The sequence below is a fragment of the Exophiala xenobiotica genome (assembly GCF_000835505.1).
Source record: "Exophiala xenobiotica strain CBS 118157 unplaced genomic scaffold supercont1.2, whole genome shotgun sequence".
In the NCBI taxonomy this organism is placed as follows: Eukaryota; Fungi; Ascomycota; class Eurotiomycetes; order Chaetothyriales; family Herpotrichiellaceae; genus Exophiala; species Exophiala xenobiotica.
Window position 1 is genome coordinate 2,171,692 of NW_013562493.1, and position 24,703 is coordinate 2,196,394.

A 24,703-nucleotide genomic window follows, 5' to 3' on the forward strand; every position below is an offset into this window, starting at 1 on the left:
ATTATTACTCCGTAGCCAAACCTGGTTCCTGTTCCTGCGTTTGTGGCTGTTTCATCCTCGTCACAGATTTGAGACACTTGATTGGTTGTGGAGACGCTCCTTCAACTTCGTGACCTCGCATCATCTCCCCTGATCCTTGATACCATATGAAAGGCACCTCCCGTCTTGAGGTAGTTAATGATTTCGGTCACAAGACCTGTACTATAGTATATGTGTTCTTTGCCAACGTCAGTATAATCTTCTTAGATCAGCGAGGAACTGTGGTTGTGCATTTGGCTGGTACCAGTGCCATTTTCTCAAGCTTGATCATTTTGGCAACCAGACAATCTCTACTCTCTACGACTTCACGAACCCGACGCCAGCTTTCCTTCTCAAGACTTTACCGGGCCGGTTGCTAAGATACAAATTCAACGCAATGGTGTCGGCGCCGTCAACTTCAAAATCACCCACCCAGCCCAAACCATGGTACCGAGTCATCACGCTGGACCTCCTATTGCTGATCCTGGCCAACTCGGTCTTCCATCCGTACATCAGCTTCATATTCTACCTGTGTATTGCGGCGATGCATAAACACCGCGAGCCGATCGCTTATTATACGCTCTGGTACACAGCGTTCTTGGGCGTGGTGGAGGTGGCAGTCTGGGCGAATCAGCGATTCACGTACGGCCGTCACAGGAAAGTCGAATGGGAGAACGAGGTCGTTGTCATTACGGGCGGAGGATCCGGATTGGGCAGGGTGCTAGCGGAAATGCTTCTACGAAAAGGCGTGAGGGTCGCAGTGCTGGATGTCAGAGAACCTGACGAGGAGGCACGCGAGACCATGGAACGGTGGGATCTGGTCTGGGAGGTGGTTGATGTGAGTAAGATGGAGGATGTAAAGGCGGCCGTGGAGAGGATTGTCACTGAGGTTCGTATTGTCTTCTATTTACGTGCCTCCCTTGCGTGTCCAACCCATGGGTTTGCCAAAGCCACGGGGGAAGTATTTTGCAGGCAAGCTTGTCGTACGAGGGCTAACATTTGATACCACAGCTCGGCGCGCCATCGATCCTGATCAACAACGCAGCAACGGGCGTCGCAGGTCTGCCTCTACTGACGTCGTCTCAAAACCCAGCAGCAGCAACTCTCTCGCCGGATAAAGCCAGCAGGACCATGACGATCAACGCCCTATCGCACTTCAACACGCTCTCGATCCTGTTGCCCTACCTGACGTCCTCCAAAACAGGAGCGCACATCGTCACCATCTCCTCGATCCTGGCACATCTATCGCCAGCCTCGTTGGCAGACTACACGGCCTCCAAAGCCGCCGTGTCATCGCTCCATCAGACCCTCTGCCACGAACTCCGCTGTCATCCCGACCCGAGTGTTTTCGCCAAAGTCAAAACACTCCTCGTCGAGCCGGGCCAACTGGACACGCAGCTGTTCGCGGATATCACGTCCGTCCCGTTCTACGCGCATTTCTTCGGCCCTGTGCTGGCGGCGCAGGACGTGGCAAAGGAGATCATTCGGACGATTGAGCGGGGCGATGGAGGTGTCATTCGCATGCCGTTTTATGCAAAGTGTATGCCCTTTTTCAATGTGTTGCCCGGAACGGTGCAGTTGGGCATGCGGTGGTTCAGCGGGATTGATCGAGCGATTGTTTTGGAGAACAAGGAGGCGTAGATGGAAATGTAGGTGGTGGTGTCATGGGTATCTTGATAAAATCTAGTTGTACAAATATTGAAGAGTGCGCGGTGTAGCTCTCTCACTCTCTCAGAAGACGAAATTTCTGCTCATCCAGTTGGAGCGTTGGTCGATTTGCAGTAACATGGGGGTTGTTTCTGGCCCTTGGCTCGGCCTGCTTCAGCAAATGTGCCCATGTTGTACTCCGTACAGCGGGATTCGCCCGGCGCGTGAGACGATGAACAAAGGGTATTTCAATCGTCCTCGTGAATCGTGATGCCAATTTCTTGAACGACCTCGGCGACTCCGAAATCACTTCCTTGGTCTTGTTCATCCCTACTCCCCGGCCGCGGTATCTGCAATCCTCCAGACTGCTGCTGCTGCTGTTTCGAGCCGTCGGTAGTATCTTGCGGTTTATCCCTCTCTCCATCGACCTCCACCTTCGCATCACCACGTTTCTCCGTCGTGGCAGACTTCTTTCCCTTCTTTTTATTCCTCTTCTCGCGGTTCTTCCTCGTCTTCTCCTCGTCCCTTTCGCGCCGTTCTCTTTCTTCCCTCTCCCACTTCGCATTCTCCTCTTCCTTTTTGGCTTCCTCGTCCATCAGCCGTAGCCGCTCATACTCGCGCCGTCGACTGGCCTTGTAGACGTGGAATTCCCCGGATCCGGCACCGGCAGACGAACCCTGCACGTTCGCGACGATCTCGGGCGGTGCGGCGAGGGTTGTGCGCTTGTCGGTTTCGCTGGAAGGCGGAGGGATGCTGATCGGTCGTTCGGGGTCGAGGAATAGCGTCTCGACTTCGTGGGCTTGTGTAGCTCGCGCCGTGTTGGCGCCGCGGGCACGCTTGATGGGCCGCCGCGAGCGAGGGTCTGCGGAGGTGGGGATGGCTTCGGGGATTGGTTCGGACATTTCGTCTCACCCTCGATGGGTATGAAGCGGAGGAAATGCGCAAAACCCGTGTGTTTTCGGCTAAGTGTTGGATGGATCTTGCTGTAGATGCTGGCCAGGCTGCGATGTATGGAAACAGACAAAAAAGTGTAGAAAGACTGCGGGGAGAAACTTCGGATCGCGGAGTGATATAATCACGTGATACAAAGGGCACGTGAGACTTATACGGAGAACTGAGTAGACCGCGTTGACCAAAGAAGACTCCGAGGCTCCTCTCTACTTTCGTGCTCACACTGTGTATCTCTCCTCCTAATTATTCTTATTGTGCCCGCTGTTACGCAAGTAACTGATGCATATCTCTGGTCCTCAAATACTCCTCATAGCTCATTGCCTGAGGTGGAGGGTTCTTCAGCCCGCTCGGCTCAATCCAATCCTTCACCTCACACATGTAAGGAAACTCTGCCAGGAAAGCCGCGCCTTCGAGCACCTCTTCCCTAATGCCCGTCGTTTGGCAGAGTAGTTGCACGCTGACCTCCATGAAACGTGACTTACGTCCCGTAACCTTTTCCCACGTCCGCATGCCCTCTTCTAACCCAATCCACCAGTCGACCGCCAAAAGCTTCATCCCGGCTGGTTCATCCTCCACCAGGCAACGCACATAAGCACCCGTCGTAACGTCCGGAATGAAAACCGGAAGCTTCGTCGACATCCTCCCTGGAAGGGCCATGAGATACTCGCCACCGCGAGACACTTTCTTCTCTTTGGACTTCTCGTTGCTCGGAGGAGGAGGGCGGGGGAGAAACCGCACGAGGAACGGGACTTTCGACAGAAGCCAGAGGATCCATGACGTCCCCAAAGGAACTCTGCGCGGGTACAACAAAGGATTGTCGGAATAGGCGGACGCGTAGATGTAGCTTGTCTTGGCCGCCAGGTCAGGCAATTGCGTGGTGATGTGGGCGACGACGACGGCCTTGGCTTCGAAATGGTAGCAGCGGGCGTATTTGCCACCAGAAGCGACCTTCATCGAGCCAAAGGCCGAGTACACGAATTTCTCGAGCTCGGGGATCTGCGACGCTGCCGTCGCCGCATTTTTGCCCCAGCTGATCTCGGTATTGTAGGCCAGCTGCGAGGCTTCATCGTCGTTCTTCCCAGCCGCCAGGGCGCCTCGATACACCTCCCAGAAGTTGGTGTTGACGAAGATGGCATTGGCCGACGAGAATGCCGACACCAGGCTGGGTATGGAGGAGAGGTCGGCTTGGATGATCTCGGCGCCGAGGGCAGCAAGGCCTCTGCTATCAGTTAGCAGCCATGCATGTCCAAATTATGTAGGGGTGTTCGATATCGAGTGCTAAGCGGTGTTTCTTCAGAACTGCTGCGTCGCACATCATGATGATTGTTGGATATGGTGTTCGTATACGTACTTGGCAGCTTCGGACGAAGGATTGCGTGTGAGGCAATGTACCCGCCAGCGCGAGGACTGAGGAGCTGAGAGGAAAGTACGTGCAACGCTGCCGCCCTGTCTTCCGGTTGCGCCTACGATGGCGATGATTTTCTTGTTAGACTCTGGCATTTTGAGTGTAGGGTCGAAACTGGTGGCGCCGTCTTGGGATTGCCGGTGGACATGTCCTGTGCTCTAGACGTGGACATTGTGATCGCTGGAATTTATGCTTCCCAACTTGCTTACACCTTTGGGGGTGGACAGAGGTGAGTCCTCCCGACGATTCCTCTCCATTTCAGAGTCTGTGCTCTGATTGGGCAAAAACTGTAAGCAATGGAAAGAAAGGTGGTCGCTGCACGGATCCTGCAGAGGTATTTAGCAAAGGAGAGGAGGGTAACCGGAGGTAAGTTGCCCCGACCCCACCTCCGTTCCTTAACCACAGGCGACCGTGACCAGAACTCTTCACTTTTCTCCTCGTCTTCTGGTAAGCGAAGAGTCGGGCGGAGGCAGATGTCCCAGCACAAGCATGCGCTGTAAAAGCCGGGCCTCCGCACCAAATGAACATGCCGCCGGAGATAAGAACCCCTGCAAAACCACCGTCACAGAGGCGCGGCGGGAGCAGAATCGGCGGGCACAAAGAGCCTTCCGTGAGTTTCTTCTCCGCATGAATGAAGCTGGCCTTCGCTCTGACCTCTTCTTAGGAGAACGGCAAAGGGCAAAGAACCGAATACCGCCGAGCACTACGTCCAGGCAGCTTGCGCCGCGTCCCGCTGAAGTAGGACTCGATGTCAATGAGAGGTCTTCCGAGGCCGAGCCCGAAATCTTGGACAGGATCCAAGACGCCACCAACCAGGAGAACTCTAGAGCAAATACCTCAGATCAGGTGTCTATAGATGGACTGCAGGGCCAAGATAACTCAACCTACTGTACTACCAAAGAGGTGCCATTCACATTCCCCTCTCCGCAGACTTTACTCCCTGCCCACGAATCGCTCGTGCCAAAACGTCGCACACCCTCTTCACAGCTGTCGAACTTTCTGAGAGATTACCCCAGGCCTGCACTCTGGCCACATGGGGTCACCACCACCCTAGCCGCCTGCCTGTTCAACGCCCGCGCGCTGGGCATCGACATCGACCAAGTCATGGACCCGCAGTACATGTCGCCGTTCTACAGGCCCTCGTTGTCTCTGGTGCTTCCACCACCAGGTTCGGCATCGGCAGTACAATCGACGAACCTGGAGGCGGACGTTGCTTCGGATCCACAGTTGACTGGTCACGGTCCTCTGCGACCATGCTTGGCCCAAGTCATCTTTCCTCACCACGCCTGCATAGATTTACTACCGCTGCCGAGGCTGAGAGAGACGGCCGTGATGCTGAATGTCCGTGCTCAGCAAGCAGGAGGTGCTGGTGGCTCTATGTCACGGTCGGACTTTGATGGTGTCCAGGAGCTGAAGAAGGATGTCTACGTCAGGCAGGGGGTCAGGTTCCGGGGGACGGGCGAGCTGGCAGGAGACGAGTATATCATGAAGGACGAAAGACGTGTACGACACTGTGGCCATCCGTGGGAAAGTGGCAGTTGGGCTATAGCACCGTGGTTTGCGAGGAAATGGAAACACCTGGTGGACATTTCAGGATAGACCGCACAGCGGATAATGTCAAACACTGTGACCTTGAAATAAGACGTTACAGCGTGGCGGAGTTTTAAGGACCCCAAAAGCTCGCCTACCGACCTTCCTCAAGTGAGGACGCCCAGAAGGACTATAAGATGGATACGACCTTTAGAACGAGGGTACTACCTCTGCTGTAGATGCCGAGGCGTGGTGATGCCGGCAGGGACGGCTATGCATGATTTGTGGGGTAATCGTCTTACAACAACTACTTTCTCGATAGTTACAGGTAACCGAATACCCCCAGAGAAGCAGCAACCTGCGTCTGTTGTTGTTCATGGTCAATCATCACCGTTCCACATCTGGGCCTTTGTGGTCTTTCTTACGCCATTTCGGGGCGCAATTCGATCCGGTCGAAGACTACTCTCTGCCTGACGAGATCGTAGGCTCATTGCAACCACCAGCAGCGACTCCCACATTCCAAGAGCCCAGTATGGCGACGGGCAGCAAGTACAAGTATACGGACATCATCTTTGAAATCAAAGGGAAGATTGGCATCATCAAGGTCCGGTGACACGCAGTACTCCAGGGCTTGAGACAACCCGCCCGGCTGACAATTGTCCCCAGTTAAATCGGCCCAAATCTCTCAACGCTTTCGGCGGCAGATTATTGCTCGATTTAATCTCTGCGCTGAGGGAGTTGAATGAGCATCCAGACACAGTTTTCACGGTACTCACAGGGGAAGGCAGGTTCTTCTCGTCCGGGGCGGATGTCAAAGGTATGCAAGGCTTTTTCTCCGTCAACTCGACTATGCTTCGAATTGCAGAATCTATATCGTCTCGTCTCGCCCGCACACGCCCGATCAAGGCGCAATTGCTAATTGCACCTCCCCTTGTAGCATCGGTCTCTCAACAAGCAATCGAATATGCCACGCCCGCGGAGAAGAAGATCGCATTCATAGCGAATGTAGGAGCATCAGGTAAGCACGTCGAAGTTACTGCCTAGCACTCCTTCCCTCCCTTCCACTTGCAATATGTCAAGTTCCGAACCGCATTACTCATCTCACATATCGCCCGTTCTAGCCATCGAACTTCTCCGCTCCATGATCGACCACAAAAAGGTCCTGGTCCTCGCTCTCAACGGCCCAGCCGTCGGCGGCGGCGCGGCCTGGTTCGAAGGAGTCGCCGATATCGTCCTCGCCGCCGAGGGAGCATATCTACAAGTCCCCTTTTCAGCGCTTGGATTGGTCCCTGAATTCGGCTCGGCCACCGCATTTTCACAATCAATGGGCGTCCATCGGGCCAATGACATGCTCATGTTCGGACGCAAAATGAGCGTCGAGGAGCTCGAGAAGTGGGGCATGGTCAATCGCATCCTGCCCAAGGAGGACTTTCACCACAAAGTTGTCGAGTTTCTGGAGCAGCAGCTAGATGTCAATGATGGGAAGAGCATGATGGAGGCCAAGAGACTCCAGAATCTCCCGCTCAGACGGGACAGATTGTTGGCGGTGTACGATGCCGTGGATGCGTTGGCGGAGAGGATTACCGAAGACGCGCAGAAGAAGAGGTTCCTTGAGAAGAGCCGTTTGCTGAACTGTGAGTGCTCCCAACTTTATCTCCGCTAGATGGTAGAATATCATTCGAGCTAACCGCGACGATACAGCCAAGTCGAAGAGTCGGGCGAAGTTGTAAGCTGTTGGCCTGTTCCTACATGAAAGCCACTGGAAAGGTGGAAGTTTACTGCTTGAGTTAACGTTTTTATTTGGGGTCTCAGAGATAGGTCGTGGAAGAGCGAATGCTTCTGTCAATATGCTTCGCGCTTTCCTCTGGACGTGGTGGAATTATCGTCTCGTACCTGGCAAATCGTGTTACCTTCGGCGATTTCTTCCAAGATCCAACATCCGCGTAGCCTTGTTAGCGAGGCTGAGACGTGCCCTCAATGCCGAGGTCCAGTGTATGTTCAAAGACTACATCTCCAACCTGACCAAAGACGTCAGCTTATCAACGCTTCGCATATCATTTAGTCTCTGTCCGTCTGTTGCAGAACTCTGACATGCTTCTCATGCGTCTTGGAATGCATGCCATCGTAAAAGTCCCATCCTTAGTTTCCGATCGCTGACTACATAGCGGGTGAGGTCGAAGTCTGCCACATCCAAACCCAGGACTCGGACAGTCTCGCCCTGATATCAGAATGATGTCCACATCGCCAGCACCCTCGCCTACCAGGCTGAGACAGATTGCCCTGATCGCCGAAGACATCGAACGAGCAAAGTACTTACTGGTAAGCCTCTGACCTGATCCGACCCGACCCTTAACACTTGGCTTGCTTGCTTGCTGGCTTGCTCCCCAGCTCTCATCTTTCCATGCCCCCGTGTCCCCGACCCTCCGTAGCCCAACTCACTCACCACTACAATGGACCTTACAGACCACGATTCTCGGCACGGAAGTCGTCTACATAGATCCACAAGTCGCACAATGGGGCATCAAGAACTTCCTAGGTACGAGTAACCCACCCCGACTCCTAATTCCATCTACCCAACAAAGACGTCCGCATTACTATGTACGATACCACTGCCCTGACATACCGAGATTCCAGTCGCCATCGGCGGCGACATCATCGAAGTCTGCTCCCCCTTCCAACCCAACACCACAGTCGGTCGACTTCTCCAGAAACGAGGCGACGGCGGCTACATGATCATCATGCAGACTCTCGACGCCGCCGCCCGACGAACGCACATCGAGTCCCAAGCTCTGGCCAAGGTCATTTTCAGCCACTCGCATGATGGTGTGCAGTGTATCCAATATCACCCAAAGGGCATCGCAGGTACGGGTCCCACCCACTCCCGACCCACAACCCAAGTACAACTTCCCTGTACGCACAGTTACTAGTACTACGTATGGCGGCAACACGAAATCGACCAATGCTCTTCTTTGATGAAAGCATTTGGTGGCGGAATCTTGGTCATTTCACTAACCACTAAGTTGCTGTGCAGGAGGCATGATGCCGGAACTGGACTCGCATACGCCTTCGCCGAGCAATCCGACTCCACTAGAGAGCACATACAGCCCATGGCATGCATGTGGACCCGATTACGCCACCTATTCCGCCGGTATGAAGCGATGCTCACATCTGAGATTGATCGGTGCGTCGTGCCGTCTAGCGCCTGGACAAAGTGACACCGAAGCAGCCGCACTGCAGTGGCAGGAGTATTTCGGTGTCAAACGGGAAGGTAGTGACTTGGTCTTCACGAACGCACGATTGAAATTTGTCCCAGGAGTGCAAGGACAATCGGAGGGACTGGAGAGTATTACGATCGAAGTGGCAGGAAAAGATCGATTTGCGAAGATGCTGGACATTGTGAGCAAAGAGGGCCTCTGTGGTGACGGATGGACCAACATGCTGGGTGTCAAATGGTATTTCGTTCTCAGGCAGGAGAATGTGGCACAGCGAGGATCAATGAGCAGCAAGCTGTAAGGCATCATTCAAGCAAATCCAGATGACAGTCACGTGTGAACAACGAGCGCTTTATTCCTTTTGACAACCAACAGCCCATCGTTGCCACACATCATTGTGTGAGTTGGAAGTCCTGTGCCGGGCAATGTCGAAGCAATGAGATGAAGCCATGTTCTCACAAAAGCAACGAACTCTATGAAGATTACGATATGACATGATATGATACGAGAGGCATTGCAACAACGGCTGAGACAACTTGGGGAAGTCTTCCTGGCTGACAGGACGCTATTGCTAGAAGGTGCCTGCGATAAAATTGCTCAAATCCCTATCGTTCTAAAACATATTCCACTGTTTGATCGTCCCATCATTGTCATCATCAGCATCCTCTGTTTTCCCTGCTCTCTCCGATAAATCCGTATTCATTGATAGCATATTCCCACCAACTTGCTCCTCCGATCCATGTCCGACTTTTCTCTTTTTCGTCACTCCCGTAGATGATCACAAGTAAACATAGTATAACCTGTATGAATTTCCGGCCTGCTAAAGCTCACCCTACCGTCGCTTTCTGGAGACTGCACCGCAAAGCAGAAGGCTCAAGTCTCAGCAGCGAACCGGTTTGCATACTTGTCCTGGCGAGATCCTTTTCGTTGACCTTTTGGATTCCGCTGGTTTTTGCCAGGAGCCGGAGCATTGGTTCCAACGACACTGCTGCCATGCCGGAGGCTGCTTTTCAAGCGAGTAGATGGTGTTTGGTCGCCTGGCTGAGTCTTTGCAGAAGGAGTGCTGGGGACTTTGACTTCTAGATTCGCCGGTGTGCGTTTCGATCGTTTGGCAACCGATGCAGATCCAGCAGAAGTATCGTCACGTTCGATCCGGCGCTTGGCTGCCGAGTTCGGTTGATATCGCTCTCGAGGAACAATCGGTGTGGATTCGCGGCTGAGACGGGGGTTGGGGGTCGCTTCTGGGAACGGGGTCGATTCTCTTCCACGTGCCCGAGACTCGCTCCTCAACCTCCTGGCACCAAGCCCAGTATCCAAATTCCCACGGTTGCGAGGTAAGCTCTTGCTTGGGACCCCATGCGTAGCTGTCTCCTCTTGAACAGCGTCTAGGCCCAGATTGAAAGCTGGCGGCCGCATGAATGTCCCTGACACTGACTGGGCCTCATCCTGCCCGACCTGGTCTAGCAGCATTTGCTCGCTTTGTGAGCTGTACGCACTCGACGGTGCTCTTCGAAGGGTTTGACGATGTCCACCAAATTGTCCCTCCTCTGGTTGAGTCCTTGGGCTTTGTTGCGTCGATTGGGCTCCAAAGATCTCTCGATCGGGATCAAACTCGTCATCTTCGTGATCAGATTCTCCCGGGGGACTGGTCAAATCAGACGAGTCCTCATTCAACAGGTCCTCACCAAGCAGCAAGCTGTTATGGCCGCCCTGAGTTTCAAGTTGTGGGTCGAACTGGGTTTCCGGCACAATCGTTGTACTGCCCGTTGGCTGTGGAGTGGGATCTTTCTGAGTCCCAACAATCTCATCTTCCAGATACTCGGCGCCCTCCACGCGCTCGACTTGTTCATGAAAGGTGGAGTGCTTGGCAGCCAATGCTCCTTTTCCAGACCGATCCGCCACCCTTCTTTGCGGATTCGACTGGCGTGCTTCATGGTCCAGCAGAGCATTCGAGAGCTCACCCTCACACTTCATCAACTGTTGCTGCAGAGCCAACTTCTCCTGCTCTAGATTAACCTTCTCTTGCTGGAGAGCCGACTGCTCCTGCTCCAACTTCGATTTCTCTTGCTCCAGTGTGGCAATGTGCTCGTCTTTGTACTGCAACACCACCTTATTCTTCACATTTTCATTGACCTGGACTGTGGCATCCTCCAATTGCTTTCTGAGTATGGCGAGGCTTAGGTCCTTTTCTGCGATTGTCTGACATAGAGAAGGAAGCTGCACACTCTCTTTCCGAGCTTGTGTCAGATCTGTTGAGATTGAGGCTATGGTCTGATTGAGCTGTTCGTTCTCTTGCTGCAGCGAGTCTGCCTCCGAAGCCCGATTTCTGATGACGGCAAGCTCGGACTCGAGTTTTTCTTCCTCGGCCTCAAGGATGGCCTTTCTCGCAAGCTGCTTGCGCACGTCGAGCAAGTCAATCTCTAGCGAGTCTCTGTCTTTTGCTAGGTTCTGTGCATGCTCTACGTCTCCCTCCAATTTCGTGTTTGTTCGACGAAGTTCAGTGACCTGGTCTCGGAGGGTCGTGACCTCTACCGTTTTTGTGCTTATATGCTCTTGCTGGGTCTGCGAGGCCTGCTTGAGAGCGTCGAGCTGTGATTGTAGATTCTTCAGCCTCTCGGACTCGGCTTTAGTCGCCTCGAGTATGGCGGTTGTCTCGGCCAACTTGCGAGCATTTTCTGATGCATCCAGAACTTCGTTTTCAAGAGAAGTAACCCGAGACTGCACGGCGTCTTTCTCTAGAGCAATCGCCTTCTTCTCCATCTCAACTTTCTCCAGCTTATTCTCCAATTTCGACTTGTCTTTTCCCAGCTGTTCAATCGTTTCCTGGGATATTTTGTGATCCTGGTCCAGATTGGTCCGCAGATCACGGATCTCGATATCCATAGAGTCCAACTGTATTGGTTAGCAACGTCGCCACCAGCAAGTCCAAGAGGCCATACCCGCTTTGTTTGCTCGTCGATCTGCTTGTTGCAGTGCCGCAAATCCTCCTCGGCTTCCGCAGCTACCGTTCGAAGAGAGTCACGTTCCTGCTCAGCTTCTGCCAGCGTCACGCGAAGGACCTGGATTACCTGCTGTTGTTCGCCCACTTCCTGTTTCGATCGGTCTAATGTAGAACTCGTAGCAAGGTACCGGGTAGAGAGTTCGCCCACTTGATTCTGGAGATCCGTGATCTGCTTCTGCAGTTCTTTGGGCTCCCCTAAAGCTCTCAAATCTTCCAGAGTCTTCCTGTTTTCGGTACGTTCCTGTTTCTCACGTTCTTCTGCTGCATTCCTCGCTTGGCTGAGCAGTTCCAACATGGCATCGTATTGTAATGCTCTTTCCTGCAGTCGAGCCACCTGCATTTGGGCCTCGACAAGGTCTCCATTATCTGATTGAGCAACCGAGAGTAGACTGGAAGCTTCTGCTGAAGCCTTAGCTTGCCAATCGTTCTGCAGAATTGATATGTTCTCCTGAAAGCGATTTATGATGGCCTTTGGCGCTGCTTCGATCGTGCTGTTCACTGTGCCCAAAGCCTTCAGGATGGGCTGCAAGTCGGCATTCGTGGTAAGGTCTTTGTCAGCTATAGACTGTAACATGTTTAGACCAGTCCTGAATGACTCCTCATTCATGGTTTGTGACCCTTCTGTCACTCGAATTAGTTGCTGGAGCTTTTTACATGTCTCTTCGTATCTCCGATCGAGTGACCGAAGCTCATGGTGTGACCTGGCGGCTTGCGTCCTGTTCTCCTGCTCGAGGAACACTATGTGTGTATCCAACTTTCTGCATCTGTTCTTTTCATGTGTGAGATGATCACTTTGTTCCACATATTGACCGTAGAGCTGGCTCAAGGCGGCACTTTGCTTCAGAACTTCGCTTTTCACGCTCGCAACGTGGGAACGCAGAGTTCCCATCTGTTCCGTAGCTTTTGCAGAATTAGATTGAAGATGGCACAGTTGTGAGACAAGATCATCTCTGTCTCTGACAACCTCGGCAAGCGATCTCTTGATACCAGAGGTCTCGTTGGACAACCTCTCGCAATCTTTGTTAGCTTCTAAAGCCCACTTTTTCAGTTTGTAATATTTCTCCTTGAAAGCGGTCAGGTTCTGAGTAAGCGTGTTGTTTTGTGCTTCACTCTCTGCTTGGAGGCGCAATGCTTGTGTGAGATTGGCATTTGAACCCTCATTCTGCACTCGGAGCCGCTCGTTTTCTTCTTCCAACTGCCCAGCTCTGTGCAGTTCTTCATCCTTATGTCGAGTACGAGCCAGAAGCAGGTACAGAAGATCCTCTTCTGTTGGTTGTCGAGGCGCGTTGAAGACAGGAGACAGAAGCTGTGGATGCTGGTGATGTCGACGAGTGGGGTTCCGCATTGGTGTCTTCATGATTCTCGAACCGTGAATAGGAGGCCCACCAGCTCTTGTGGAACGTCTTCTATTGGAGTGGCCAGTCCGAGATGCTTGTCTGCGGCCCGTATATGTTGGTGTGGTGAGATCGACTGTAGGACCCCGAGGAGTAGCCGGCGGTGGCACCTGATTACAAGCCGTCGCCATCTGAGTAATGACACTAACATCCGTGGAATGCTCTTTCTCCTCCTCTCGGATTGACTCATGGTCATTGTCAGGTTCCAGGAGTTGTCTTGGGCCCTCCTCTTCTGAGAGCATTCCGCTGTGGCAATTTGAGTCCTGAGGTTGGCTAGAGATAGAGCGACGGTTGGGTTGACAAGAAACTTCCGCATGCACGGGTTCGGATACTGCAGAGGATGGTGACGTATCACGAGTCTCTTCGTATGCCTGTAATTCGTGGGAGATGACGGTCAAGACATTGGATTGAGTTGTACCATGCTGAAAGCTGGCAGTGGCATGTTCTCGTGTCGTGCTAGAGATATGTCATTAGCACACTTGAGCATTGTGGGTTTGCAAGTCAGCTACTACCTGATGGAAGGAAAGGACTGTGGGGGCGTGTGGCTATAGGCGTGATTTCCGTCTTGTTTCGGGGTCTCCACAGACAACGCCGTTTGCTTCTGTGGCGCTGTCGTGGGTATTTTCATATTTCTGGGGGCGAAATTGAATTGGTCCATAGGGTTACTGTTGTCGGTTTGACCATGCTGGTGGTCATCGACGGGACGAGAAAACTGTTTGGCGCCAGCAAGAATTGGTTGTGATGCGGTGCGTGTATGACTCCGATTAGCAAGACTCTTCGTCAAAGGGCTATCCTCCATATGATCCGAGGCCAAGGTTGTTTGAAGCACATCGGAATCCAGGGAAGCATCGTCGAAGTCACCATCATCCTCGATGATGTCGTTGACGTTCGAGTGATGGATTCCAGCAGGAGCAGGTTGGTGTTGCACTTGATCATTGTCTGCACTCGCAGGTTCAGTTGCAGCATCTTGCATGATTGCTCGATTCAAAGGTCCAGATGTGTGAAGCAATGAAGTGAAAATTGAGGTGAGAAAAGAGAGCAAATCAGTAGTAATCTTGACAAAGAAAGTGGGACACCTGCAACCTGGTAAGCGAGGATAGGAAAATCCAGATTGAGGATGAAATGAAGCAGACAAGAAGGAGTGAAAGATCGTAGAAGAGTAAGATGAAGAGTGAGAGAGGCAAAGGAACATCAACCGTCAGAGTGAGGAAGAAGGAAGTCATGCAAAGTAGGACTTTTTGGTGGCCATCTGCACCTTCCCATATGAACCGCCACCTTCCCACCTTGAGGAGTACTTATGAGCGACATCAATAGAGGTGTCCGTGGCAATGGACTGCATAAATACAGAAGGAGTCCCACGGCCAACCATTCTCAAAGTTGGCCGCCGGAGGATGCTGAGGTCTTTGGAAGCAGAAGCTTGACGAGCCATTCTAAGCAGGGGCAACTAATCATGGAATCGAGGTCCAACCTCAGAATATCACAAAGAGAATGGCCCCCGACGGTCCTCTTCTGATCATACAAGCCTCCTACGTCTTTGCGCTGTCACGAGAACCAAAGTCCTGCTGCAAGGAATATCGAATGAGTGAGAGAGGAAGATTGAGGAAACGCCTCGACGCGTCAGAAGGGGACAACATCTACGAATCACGGTCACATGACTCGCAAACGGCAGCAGATTTCTTGTTCTACCAGTCGAGGCAGTTCAAACATTTAGATTATTCTCATATACTCTGTACTGCGTTGCTCTTTATCATCCAAAGAATACTCGTTCCTCATTATCCGTTGTTGCCACCGTCGTAACCTCATACATAGTATGTGCTCCCCATCATGTTCACTTCATACCCCCTGAAACCCACCACGCCACCATTCAAGATTCGTGTAGCCCAACAGGACCCCAGAAGTGTATCTCGCATCTCGCATCTCGTCCTGCTCCCACCACTATCACCACTATCGTCCAAACACCTTCTTCCACATTGGCGTCTTCGGACTATCCATCTCGAACGCACTCGGCGGGATCTCCACCTTCGGCGGCCTCAGTTTGTCCTTCCCTTTACCGTCATTCTTGCTCCGTGGTTTCGGTCCTTCCTTTATCTTGGAGTCACGATCACCACCACCACCACCACCACCACTCACCACAGCTACCCCGGAAGACGGCACACCCTTCTCAAGATCACGATCACTCTCCCGCCCACTGACATCAGCTTTGATTCCCAAGCCCTCTGGAGCAGGGTGTTTCGTCATCTCTTGCCCGTGCCCCCTATTCCTCTTCTCAATCGGCGAGAACGTCATCCTTTTCGGTGTAATCGGCGTAGTCACAGCCTTTACCGCGCTCTTCACTTTACTAGCGGACCTTCTCAGCCCCTCCTTGATCTTCCACTGCCTCTTCTTCGCCAGGAAGAACAGGATCGCAGCGGTCCCTACACCATGGTCAGCCATCGACCGGGCTAAACAAAGCACTCACGATTTGCCCCAAAAGGAGGGAGGACTTACCACCAAGAAGCACAACCAGACTTACAACAACCGCAATCGCGACCGTGGCGCCAACACTCAACTTCACTGAGCCTGTGTCTGAGCCCTGCGCTCCTGCGTTTCCAGACCCCGTTCCCGGAGCACCACCGCCAATATCTCCCGGCTCCACGCCTGACGCACCTCCCCCATCACCAGACTGGGCGAAGGTTTGCCCTGCCAGCGAGATCACTAAACAGAGCAGCACTGCTGACCAGCTTGTGCTCGGTCGATGGAGGTGAGTAGCCATGGCCGTTCAGCGCCCTTCTGGTGGGGTGTAGTTGCCGCCCAGTCAGTTGGGGGTCCTCGAGTTCCGAGTCCCTGATTTACCGACGCGCAAACACAAGCGCAAGAGTCGTCGAGCCCTTGCACGATGGTGTAGTTCCACTCGTCTGTGAAAGTCGATGTCCGAAGGCAGATAGAGTTCTCCCACAACGACCCCGTTTTTGTTGCGTTCTGTTTTGGTCGTCAAAGCTGCAGCTTAACCACAATCGTATCACAGGCGTAGATTGGGACCAGATGAGAGACTGATCGATGGTATCACACCCGTGGGTTCGGCCCAGACGAGAGACTGATCGATCGTATCACACACGCGTAAGTTCAGCCCAGATGAGAGACTGTTCAACCGTTGTCCAACAGTGAAAGTCCCACTCCGCCGAGAGAAAAACAAAACAGAGGAAAAAATTGAGATTGTTCAACAGACTGCGCATGCGGCGCAACTCACCTTTAATGGCCTTGCACACCGGGCGGCTGCATCATTGCACAACGGCCTTGACCTTGACCTTTCCCACAAGGGCGCTCAACATGCAGACCACCAGACCACCAGACCACCAGACCACTGCCCTTGCACGCACAGCCTTCGACCGTTCGCCGGGGCCGACCTCGACCACGGCCAAATCTGGTCTCTCATCACCATGTGATATCCCCATTGGACACATCCACTGGCCATGAAACGCGGAGAGTCCATGTGAAACAAAAAGTGACGCCCAGTCTAGCCGCCGACTTCAACCAATCACGAACCCGTATCAAGTGAACGCCCAGCCTTGCCACCTCGCCCTTTGTCTGCTGGTCGTGTCTTCGCAGCCCGTAACGCGTGTCTCTTTACCGCTGGTCGTACTTCGTAGAGCCTCAACATTTTCCTAGCTATTGCGTTGGACTTTGCAGATCTTGTCGGAATGTTCAACTGATGGACATATGACTCGAAGACTCGACCATCAAAACCTGAGTGGTAAGTCTCACGATTTCGAGGCTAAGCCTAAGTATCTCGCTGTTTAAGTAGGCCTACGATACAATTACCATCAGGCGCCCGTCGTAATCATGTCTCATGCTCCGTAAGTCTATGGCCATTCATGCCTCGAACCGTCAGCCTCGCTGACCCATCATGAAGCAAAGTTACAGGTTAGCGATGAGGCACGTTGTTCTCGGAATGACTAGAGCGTCTCCCATCCACCAGCGTTGACTTCACTCTCCAGCTTTCTCGCAATAGTACTCCAAATGCTGCCATTGGTCATCAACCAAGTATCCCTCAACAGTTTGTCATATCGCTTTTGGTTCAGAATCAATTGATGTTTAGACCTCAACCCAGAATCCGTCTCCCCATGCTTTGTCAGGTACGGCGCCGAGAAGAACGACCCATGACTTAATGTCAGAGAACCCGGCGGCAGTGCTTGAATCCCCCGTCCGATTCTCTCGCGGTCATGCTCAAGCATCCTCGGATCCTTGACAACATGCAACAACGCAACATGGCATTTCCGGACGAACAGAAACATGCCAATGGGACTCGAGCATTTCTCCAGATGAGCATTGCACCCACCACGCATCTCTTTCGTGAGACAACAGACCGTCTGCGAGCAAAATATCTCACCACAAAACAGGCACAAAGCCGGGTCTGATACTTCTTTTCCAGTTGTTGGACACTTGCGTCGATGGGATTCTTCCATCAAGGTATCAAAGTATTTCGGAAGTCCAATCAGTTCAAGGGGCGCAGGATGAAGGAGTCTGATGCCGAAAGGTGAAGCTGTGCTCCATAATTGTTGCTCTGACTCCGCTGTAGCCATGTCGTACTTGCAACAATCGGTCAGCCAAATGCTCGCTCGTGCTTTCAGAGCTCCATGAACCGAGAATTCGTCAAATGACATGAGTATCTCTCGGATGTTTGGCAAGTGGAAGAAGTGCAAAAGTCGATCAAGCTCTGGCAGGCTGGCTTCCGAGCCTGCTGTGGTGGGGAAATCAATGCCGTGCGCGACATGGAAGAAGACCGCCGACTTCCGCAGGAAGACAAGAGCATAGGCCTTGCACAATCTGCACAATGCGCCATACTCGTTTGGAGACATTCGTCGAATGGCATCCCGGAGCACCTCGACTCTCCCGCCTCCAGTCACTCCAATCTGCTGAAGGTGGCGGTCTACCCAAGCAACGAAACCCTCCATACTCCGGACTTCGTCGGATTCTGGATGCAATGGCGCCGCGTGCCGAATATGACCTTGAACTAATTTGTCGCTCGCTCCAAAGAATGCTTTGGGATCGAGCATAAACGCTAACACGACGCGCATGAGTTCCAGAGTAAGCGAAAGCTGCAGGAAGTGGCGACGTTCAAGACGGCGGACAGGGCATAATACCATTGTCGACTGAACCAAGAACTGGAAAGCATCCGTCCGAAGAAGAGGCCAAGCGGGATCAGGACTATCCCTTTGTGTCTCCTGTCCTGTCACAACTCCGGCCAATTGACGTTCGATGTGATCACAGAGCCCCTTCAATTGAGACTCGGCCGAACCCCCGACGGTCAATGCTCCAGTAACAGTGTAAGCGCTCAATGTAGACGAAAGAATCTGTAGATGACTGAGGGTCTGTGGAGGAATGCTAGTTAGGAGAGACGTGCCGAACTCGGCTTCTCGTCCCCGATGTCCAATCTCGACAGCTGCAATAGTATTGGCAAGCGTGTCGACGAGCATGTGAGAGTGATTCACCGGCCAGTCCTTGACAGAACTCACGAGTTGATTCGTCTTTGCGGTAATAGCGAGCGATTCTCTTAGACGACCATAGATGCTGGAAAGCTCGGCAAACGCTGCCAACTCGGGTCTTTCCGCCCAAGCGGGACTCGTGGGACTGATTGTCAGATCTCCAGCCTGCCACAAAGCAATAGCTGGAGTCAATGAGCTGTTCGAAAACGTGTCCAATGTCTGTGAATACATTTGTGAAGCTAGAGTCTCAAATGTGCTACTGTCAGTTGGAACAGAGTCAGCCGTGAGCCGGGAGATGTCCCTGTCCATAAAGAAGTCGAACTCTTGAGATACGCTCAGGGAGCCGGGATATGACTGTTGTGAATGTTTCCATATGATCGGTAAAAATGTGTTTGCGAGAGCTTTGCACAAAGGACACACAAACTCCTTCAGAGCTATTCTTTCTGGATGATTGCGAGCAACTTGCTGAGAATGTCTTCTGGTGATCGACTGGTAGTAGTTCTCGAAACATCCATAATGCATGATGTGGCCACAGCTGGTGGATACTGGGCCCTTCATGGTACAGTTCTTGGGCCAGCCTTTACCAAGACCCTGAAAATCGACCGTGACCTCTTCCCCTTCCGTGTTCAGACGTCTGAGCTGGTCGTGGTTAGATCCGGCAACACCGAAAGGACGAATATTTTCGACGGAACGATCCAAGTGATCTGGAATGGCAAACAGTTCTCCTACAAAATCCTCGTCCGATGTATCGGTTTGTCGCAGGACATGTGCATCGGTAACCATGGCGAACGTGCCGTACAGCCTGGAGTCTGATGTATCCTCGCGACATTGTATGCATAGTCCTGTAGGATACTTCCAGTGACGTGTCTCTGTCGACTTTGGCAACTCCTCATCTACCGAGTCCAGGTCCTCATCTCCCCAATCGATCACCCCTTGCGTGTCCATGAAACTCTGTTGTTGTTGCTGAAATTGAGCCATGACCCTCGCTTTGCGTTCCATTGCTTGTTTCTTCTTGGCTTCAATCTCACTCTCGACATTGGCAGGAGAGCCGGTATCAAATCTGCCGGAGGGAAAATCAAGATGCTGAGTGGTGCTGTTAAATTGATGCGGTCGCTTCTGATTTAAGAGCCTCAACACATGCCTGACCTTGCTTCTACAGGGGACAAATTCTTCCATCAACCATATTTTGTGCAACTGATCGACGATGGTGGAGTGCGATTCACCGTGCGCTGGTAAGTGCAATGCGATCGCATTGCTGTTAAAGGACGGTTCATTGCTGTACTCGTCAGTATCGTCTTCCAGGGTAGCAATGAGCGCTAATTGTAGGACGATCTGGAGGAAAGCCTCCACGCGAGTCGCTGATACGCCGCTCTTGGTCTTATGTCCCTGCGCAACATAAAAGAGAGCTTTATGCATGACATCGGCGAAAATTGTTGTATGCACCACTCGGCAGAGGTTCCTGTATGCCTCGCACGGGATTGGATGCAATTTCGGCTCCAGAACGATGTCATCAGGTGACTTCTTCAGTTTCTTTGCCATCCACTTCTTGTAGATGTTCTCTGCCTCATCCCTCTGGTTTTTCGAAAAATGAGAGTTGTATGGGTCTAGCTCCTGCAAATACTCTTCTTTGAGCTCGAATAAGCCAGAATCGTGCAGACCCTCTGGCGGACGATATCTGGTCATTTGCTCCAGGACATCCTGTAGCTTCTCGTGGTCTTGCGCACGCTCGGTCAAACGAGCACAAAGATCTGAGTACGACAGCGGTTTGAAGCACAGCGTATGTGCAATATCTTTACGCACTGCCAGAAGCTGTGACTCAGGATTGTCTCGATCCGAAATCAACGCATCCCTGTCTGAAAGAAGGTTGATCAAGAGATACATAAAGTCTTCTGCCAGATCCAGCATCTGGCTGTCCTCGCAGATTTCCAGCGAAACGAATCCATACTTCATCCAGTCAGTAAGGCCGAATCGGTCAACCATTGAAGCCAGCACTCGGCTTGGATCGCACGTCACGAGTGCAGCCTGCAGTAGGAAGAGATCTCGGTGGTGGCCGACGTCGCGGTGGGCCACGCTTTTGTATTGCATCATCTGATGTCGCAGACTCATGCCATTACGGACCCATAGATTCGCTCTCATTTGAGCCAGCCAAGCACAGACACGGAGTGGGAAATCAAACATGGCCAGTAATGCATCGTCGGCGGAAGTAAGGGCAAGCTTTATGGCGTTGTCTCGGGCACCTAGCGCGGTGTCGTGAAGATGCGAAAGGAACGTCTGCGCGGCGTCACGGAGGGAATCGATTGAATTTTTGCTGTCTTTACCGCATTCCAGCAGCCATGACAGAGTGTAGTGGAGCGGATGGTGAAAGCTGAGCGAGCCCTTTTCAATGACAAAGTCGACCACGCTGAAAGTGGCTGCATCCCCGAATGGACCGACAGTATGAAACTTCACTGGTTCTTTGATCTCAGCCTGGTCGAATCGTCTCCGCTCGAGTCCAACCGAGTTGATGATTGCAATCCCTGCCGCATGTGTGATAGCTTCGCACGTGGCGCGGAGGGCTGCTGGGCTGCTGTTCTGATTGACATAGTATGCCTCTGCGAACTGGCGGCATAATTTATTGATATCTCGAGTTAGAAGCGACGCACTAATCCATGCATCGGTCTCGTACTCGACATGTTCACCAACAGCTCTGATGTTGGGACAGATCCCTTGGGATAGCTTGGCCAGATCGAGAAACTGGAAGAGATATTGTGGCTCACTCCGAGCCTTGGCCTGTACGAAAGGCGACGCTAGAAAATACCTCAAGTCAGAAAAGAAGTGATACAGCCGACGATTGGCCACTGATCCGGCGTCGAATCCCAGAGTTGCGCCCGGGTCTAGATCTTTTGGAAAGCCGACCTGTCTGGTTGTCAAGAAGGTATACAATATTGCCATTAAGTTGGTCAGGAAATTGCCTTTTTCGATCACTTCCTCTGTGATTGATGGCGTGGTGAGTAGCTGCAAAGACAGGTTGATGATTGAATGATCCGGCTCTCTGTCGGCTACTAGATAGAGTTGCGCAAGAGTCGTGTACAATCCGGAAAACCGCAATCCTAGTATGCGTTTGAATTGTGGTATGTTGACCAGCGTACTTATGAACAAGTCTCTCATGTTCGCCCGCGCAAGCTTCCATAGACGTAGATCGAACAAGATCATAGAATCGACCCTGATATTCTTGGTCAGATCTTCGTAGACTGGTAGGCTGGAATCTGATGCAGTTTGGCCAGGCGCTGAGGACTTCCAATGATTGGGTGGCGGAGACTGTGAATGGTTCGGACGTGCTGAGCCAGCTGGTGTTCTGGGAATGTTGAGGTAATTGGCGTTCGTGTCTACACCTGTTGGAGAAACTGCTCCACCTAGCTGAACAGCAATTCCAGGGCCGTTCGTAGCCTGCACGAGAGGAACTGCTGGTCGTGGAGGCACTGCTGTGTCCGTGTCCATTCTTTCTGCAACATCCAGAAAATCGCCATCGCCTTCACCATCTGTATCCATATCGTCGGCACCATCAGTCGTGTCAGGATCGCCCGACTGCTCATTGACACTGTCTGCATCCTCAAACACTGTTGCGCGAAGGATTAAGTCGTTCACTTCCCGATCGACCTCGGCATCACCGAGCTCATCCTCATCGTCGTCGTCATCATCAGCGTCCAATGGCTCGTTATCTTCGTCACTAAGCACATCGTCCTCATCTGCCACAATCCTCTGCATAGCAAACTGGATCGGATCAAGCGAGATCAGTCTCGCCCGCCGTCGAAATTCGCGATCGTCTTCTCCGCCATGGTCATCCAGATCCTCTTTTCCAACTTTAGCGTTCCAAGCCTCGCTGCCAATATGCCAGATCTGTAGCATCTCCTCGCATATTATGCGACGCAAAATGTGACTGTCTCCGGCAATGCTGCAGCCAGCGATGTCAGCCAGCCAGTCAATTATGGTTCCGCACATCTGTTCTCGAAAGGTGTCCCTGGCTGACCGTATGGTGACTGTGACCTTAATTTCTTCAATAATTTTGGCCATGATGGTCAGCTCATTCAGATCACGAGAAAACTTGATGACGCTTCTGCCGATGTCGTTGGCCTCCTCTGCCTTCGCAAGACCCCACAACTCGCGAGCATGACATGCTCGTGCTACCTGTGACTGGACTTCGCGCACTGTGTGCTTCTCATCGTTCCAAATGATCAAACAGAACTCCGGGTTGGCCTCGATCTCATCACCGTTGACATAATGGTCAGGTTGTAATCGACTTCGAACTTCATCTTGTGTTACGCTTTCTACCGTTTTTGGCATACGAAGGTTTTCTGGAGAACATGATATTACGTCGCAGAAATAGTCGAGGACCCTGGTGACAGTAATGCGGATCGATTCTTGTAAATCAGCTGGGAGAGGAGAGACGAGCTCATCGGTTGTCATCCAGTCATCTCTGGCTGTGTGAATGGCACATTTGACAGGCCTCTTCCACGCTTCATCGTCACCGCAATCACAACATCCACTATTTCCAGGGCTCATTGTTATTGTGTATTGATGTCCTTCATGATCACTGGACACAAAACATCTCGAACAAAGTACTGCCGTGCTGTCGTCGGTACAAGTACTGCAATGATAGCTCGCCTCTCCTGGTTTGAATATATGGCCACAAGGGTGCCCCTTAGCAGCCGCGGTGTATTCTGCATTCTCTTGCACTCCCTGCGCATCTTGTAGCTTGTAGGAAGAGGGGAAGCCATTCGGGAAGAGCTCGTGGAGGTAGTCTGGTCGATCGTTTGTGAGTGAACGGAAGAGGCCTTCTAACAGGCTGTCGCTCGCACTGTCTGTATAGCGGTAGCCATGTCGTCGGGGATGGTCACATAGAGCCTGGCGGAGTTGGCGGTCCAGGCCGGAGGTCTGTGAACTCATGGTCGATATGCGGATGGGACCGTGGTCTTCATTTGGATGTTGTGCGTCGGAATCTCACTGCGGCCCGCGTGAAGGGTCCGAAATAACAGCTGTTCGGGAAAATCCACGCAATATATCAGGCAGCCGATGCTCCTAAAAGATGTCGGAACGGATGACGCACAGATACGTTGGTAGGCAATACTGTTGCGCGGCACTCGATTGTCTCTTCAGGCAGTAGCCCTGTGACTGACGGCAGTGGCAATGGGAATGTATTGGTAGGAACGTTCGGTGCGGAGGATGAAAGGAAGATGCTTAGTGGAGTGTTTCTGTATGTGGCAATACCGCTCAGCTGCGGAAGTCTGAGAGAAATGAGAATAATGTACTCCGTAGTCCGCAAGGCTGGAGTGCATCTTCACATGGAATTCTATTTTCTCCCGCCGCTTTGACAACAGAACGATCCCCTCGACCTTGTCTAAATCGATATGCTACGGACAAGGCTGACAGCTTTTCTCGTAGCTAGAACTATGTTGCTTAGTGGTCAAGTAGCATCCTCTCTAGACCCACGAATACCTTCCAGTGCGACTGCCGTTGGACCCAGATTTGTCCGACAGCTCCCTGTGCATAAATCAAACCATCACAAGTCGAGCGAATGTTCCTGTAAATCAGTCCACGAGATCAGGAGAACAGAAGCCTTCGATGATGGACAATAGACTTTCCAATGTTTCAACGCCCGTTCATCCATCATCTGCTGGCATTATTCCGGAAAACGCTTCCCTCGATAGGACCAAGAGACGTACGCTCCGAGACATCTGTCTTGTCGGATTTGGACGAATGTGGATATAAGAGTCGACGAGGACCGATAATTGCCGACCTTGTACTTGCCTCGACCATGCCGGAGCTTGCGAGTATCAAATTCAAGGCTGGGCTGCACACTGGAAGCTTGCTGGAGTGCTTTCTTCACATTCACACGAAAAGGAAAGCAGCACCAGACCACCCAAAGCTTCATCATGAATCTCCGCCATGGAACACTTGCACTGGTATGACAGCATACAGAAAACCTGCGCTTCTCAATAATTTGGAAGTTGTATTCGTAGCCTTATGTACAATGGTTGTCGCAATCGATGCCCCGGGGATATCTTGGTCGTCACTTGTTCTCTTCCGCTCTTCGCAACCTCAGATCG

General features: G+C 52.2%; 9 protein-coding genes across 9 annotated transcripts; 4 read left to right on the forward strand and 5 right to left on the reverse strand.

Moving 5' to 3' along the window:
- The first annotated feature begins 169 nt into the window (after positions 1-169).
- On the forward strand, positions 170-1,730 carry PV05_03004 (uncharacterized protein). Its single transcript, XM_013463622.1, has 2 exons — positions 170-907; positions 1,030-1,730. The coding sequence occupies exons 1-2, from the start codon at positions 416-418 to the stop codon at positions 1,657-1,659; spliced, it is 1,122 nt and encodes a 373-aa protein (XP_013319076.1). The 5' UTR covers positions 170-415; the 3' UTR covers positions 1,660-1,730.
- PV05_03005 (uncharacterized protein) lies at positions 1,659-2,661 on the reverse strand. The gene has a single exon (XM_013463623.1). It carries the CDS (start codon positions 2,565-2,567, stop codon positions 1,914-1,916), a length of 654 nt encoding a protein of 217 aa, XP_013319077.1. The 5' UTR covers positions 2,568-2,661; the 3' UTR covers positions 1,659-1,913.
- A 187-nt stretch (positions 2,662-2,848) lies between these two features.
- Positions 2,849-4,292, reverse strand: PV05_03006 (uncharacterized protein). Its single transcript, XM_013463624.1, has 2 exons — positions 3,968-4,292; positions 2,849-3,835 (listed from the first exon to the last, which is right to left on the reverse strand). Exons 1-2 carry the CDS (start codon positions 4,114-4,116, stop codon positions 2,881-2,883), a joined length of 1,104 nt encoding a protein of 367 aa, XP_013319078.1. The 5' UTR covers positions 4,117-4,292; the 3' UTR covers positions 2,849-2,880.
- Positions 4,293-4,444: 152 nt separating this feature from the next.
- On the forward strand, positions 4,445-5,753 carry PV05_03007 (uncharacterized protein). The gene is made up of 2 exons (XM_013463625.1): positions 4,445-4,631; positions 4,686-5,753. Exons 1-2 carry the CDS (start codon positions 4,511-4,513, stop codon positions 5,618-5,620), a joined length of 1,056 nt encoding a protein of 351 aa, XP_013319079.1. The 5' UTR covers positions 4,445-4,510; the 3' UTR covers positions 5,621-5,753.
- Positions 5,754-5,916: 163 nt separating this feature from the next.
- PV05_03008 (uncharacterized protein) lies at positions 5,917-7,572 on the forward strand. The gene is made up of 5 exons (XM_013463626.1): positions 5,917-6,155; positions 6,218-6,368; positions 6,489-6,569; positions 6,673-7,185; positions 7,253-7,572. The coding sequence occupies exons 1-5, from the start codon at positions 5,928-5,930 to the stop codon at positions 7,279-7,281; spliced, it is 1,002 nt and encodes a 333-aa protein (XP_013319080.1). The 5' UTR covers positions 5,917-5,927; the 3' UTR covers positions 7,282-7,572.
- A 9-nt stretch (positions 7,573-7,581) lies between these two features.
- On the forward strand, positions 7,582-9,154 carry PV05_03009 (uncharacterized protein). Its single transcript, XM_013463627.1, has 4 exons — positions 7,582-7,870; positions 8,015-8,087; positions 8,186-8,413; positions 8,583-9,154. The coding sequence occupies exons 1-4, from the start codon at positions 7,781-7,783 to the stop codon at positions 9,062-9,064; spliced, it is 873 nt and encodes a 290-aa protein (XP_013319081.1). The 5' UTR covers positions 7,582-7,780; the 3' UTR covers positions 9,065-9,154.
- Positions 9,155-9,636: 482 nt separating this feature from the next.
- PV05_03010 (uncharacterized protein) lies at positions 9,637-14,131 on the reverse strand (the record flags this gene model as incomplete). The annotated part of the gene is made up of 3 exons (XM_013463628.1): positions 9,637-11,655; positions 11,703-13,614; positions 13,671-14,131. The coding sequence occupies 3 exons, from the start codon at positions 14,129-14,131 to the stop codon at positions 9,637-9,639; spliced, it is 4,392 nt and encodes a 1,463-aa protein (XP_013319082.1).
- A 971-nt stretch (positions 14,132-15,102) lies between these two features.
- PV05_03011 (uncharacterized protein) lies at positions 15,103-15,910 on the reverse strand (the record flags this gene model as incomplete). The annotated part of the gene is made up of 2 exons (XM_013463629.1): positions 15,103-15,572; positions 15,646-15,910. The coding sequence occupies 2 exons, from the start codon at positions 15,908-15,910 to the stop codon at positions 15,103-15,105; spliced, it is 735 nt and encodes a 244-aa protein (XP_013319083.1).
- An 835-nt stretch (positions 15,911-16,745) lies between these two features.
- PV05_03012 (uncharacterized protein) lies at positions 16,746-23,884 on the reverse strand. The gene has a single exon (XM_013463630.1). It carries the CDS (start codon positions 23,541-23,543, stop codon positions 17,091-17,093), a length of 6,453 nt encoding a protein of 2,150 aa, XP_013319084.1. The 5' UTR covers positions 23,544-23,884; the 3' UTR covers positions 16,746-17,090.
- Between the last annotated feature and the right edge of the window lie 819 nt (positions 23,885-24,703).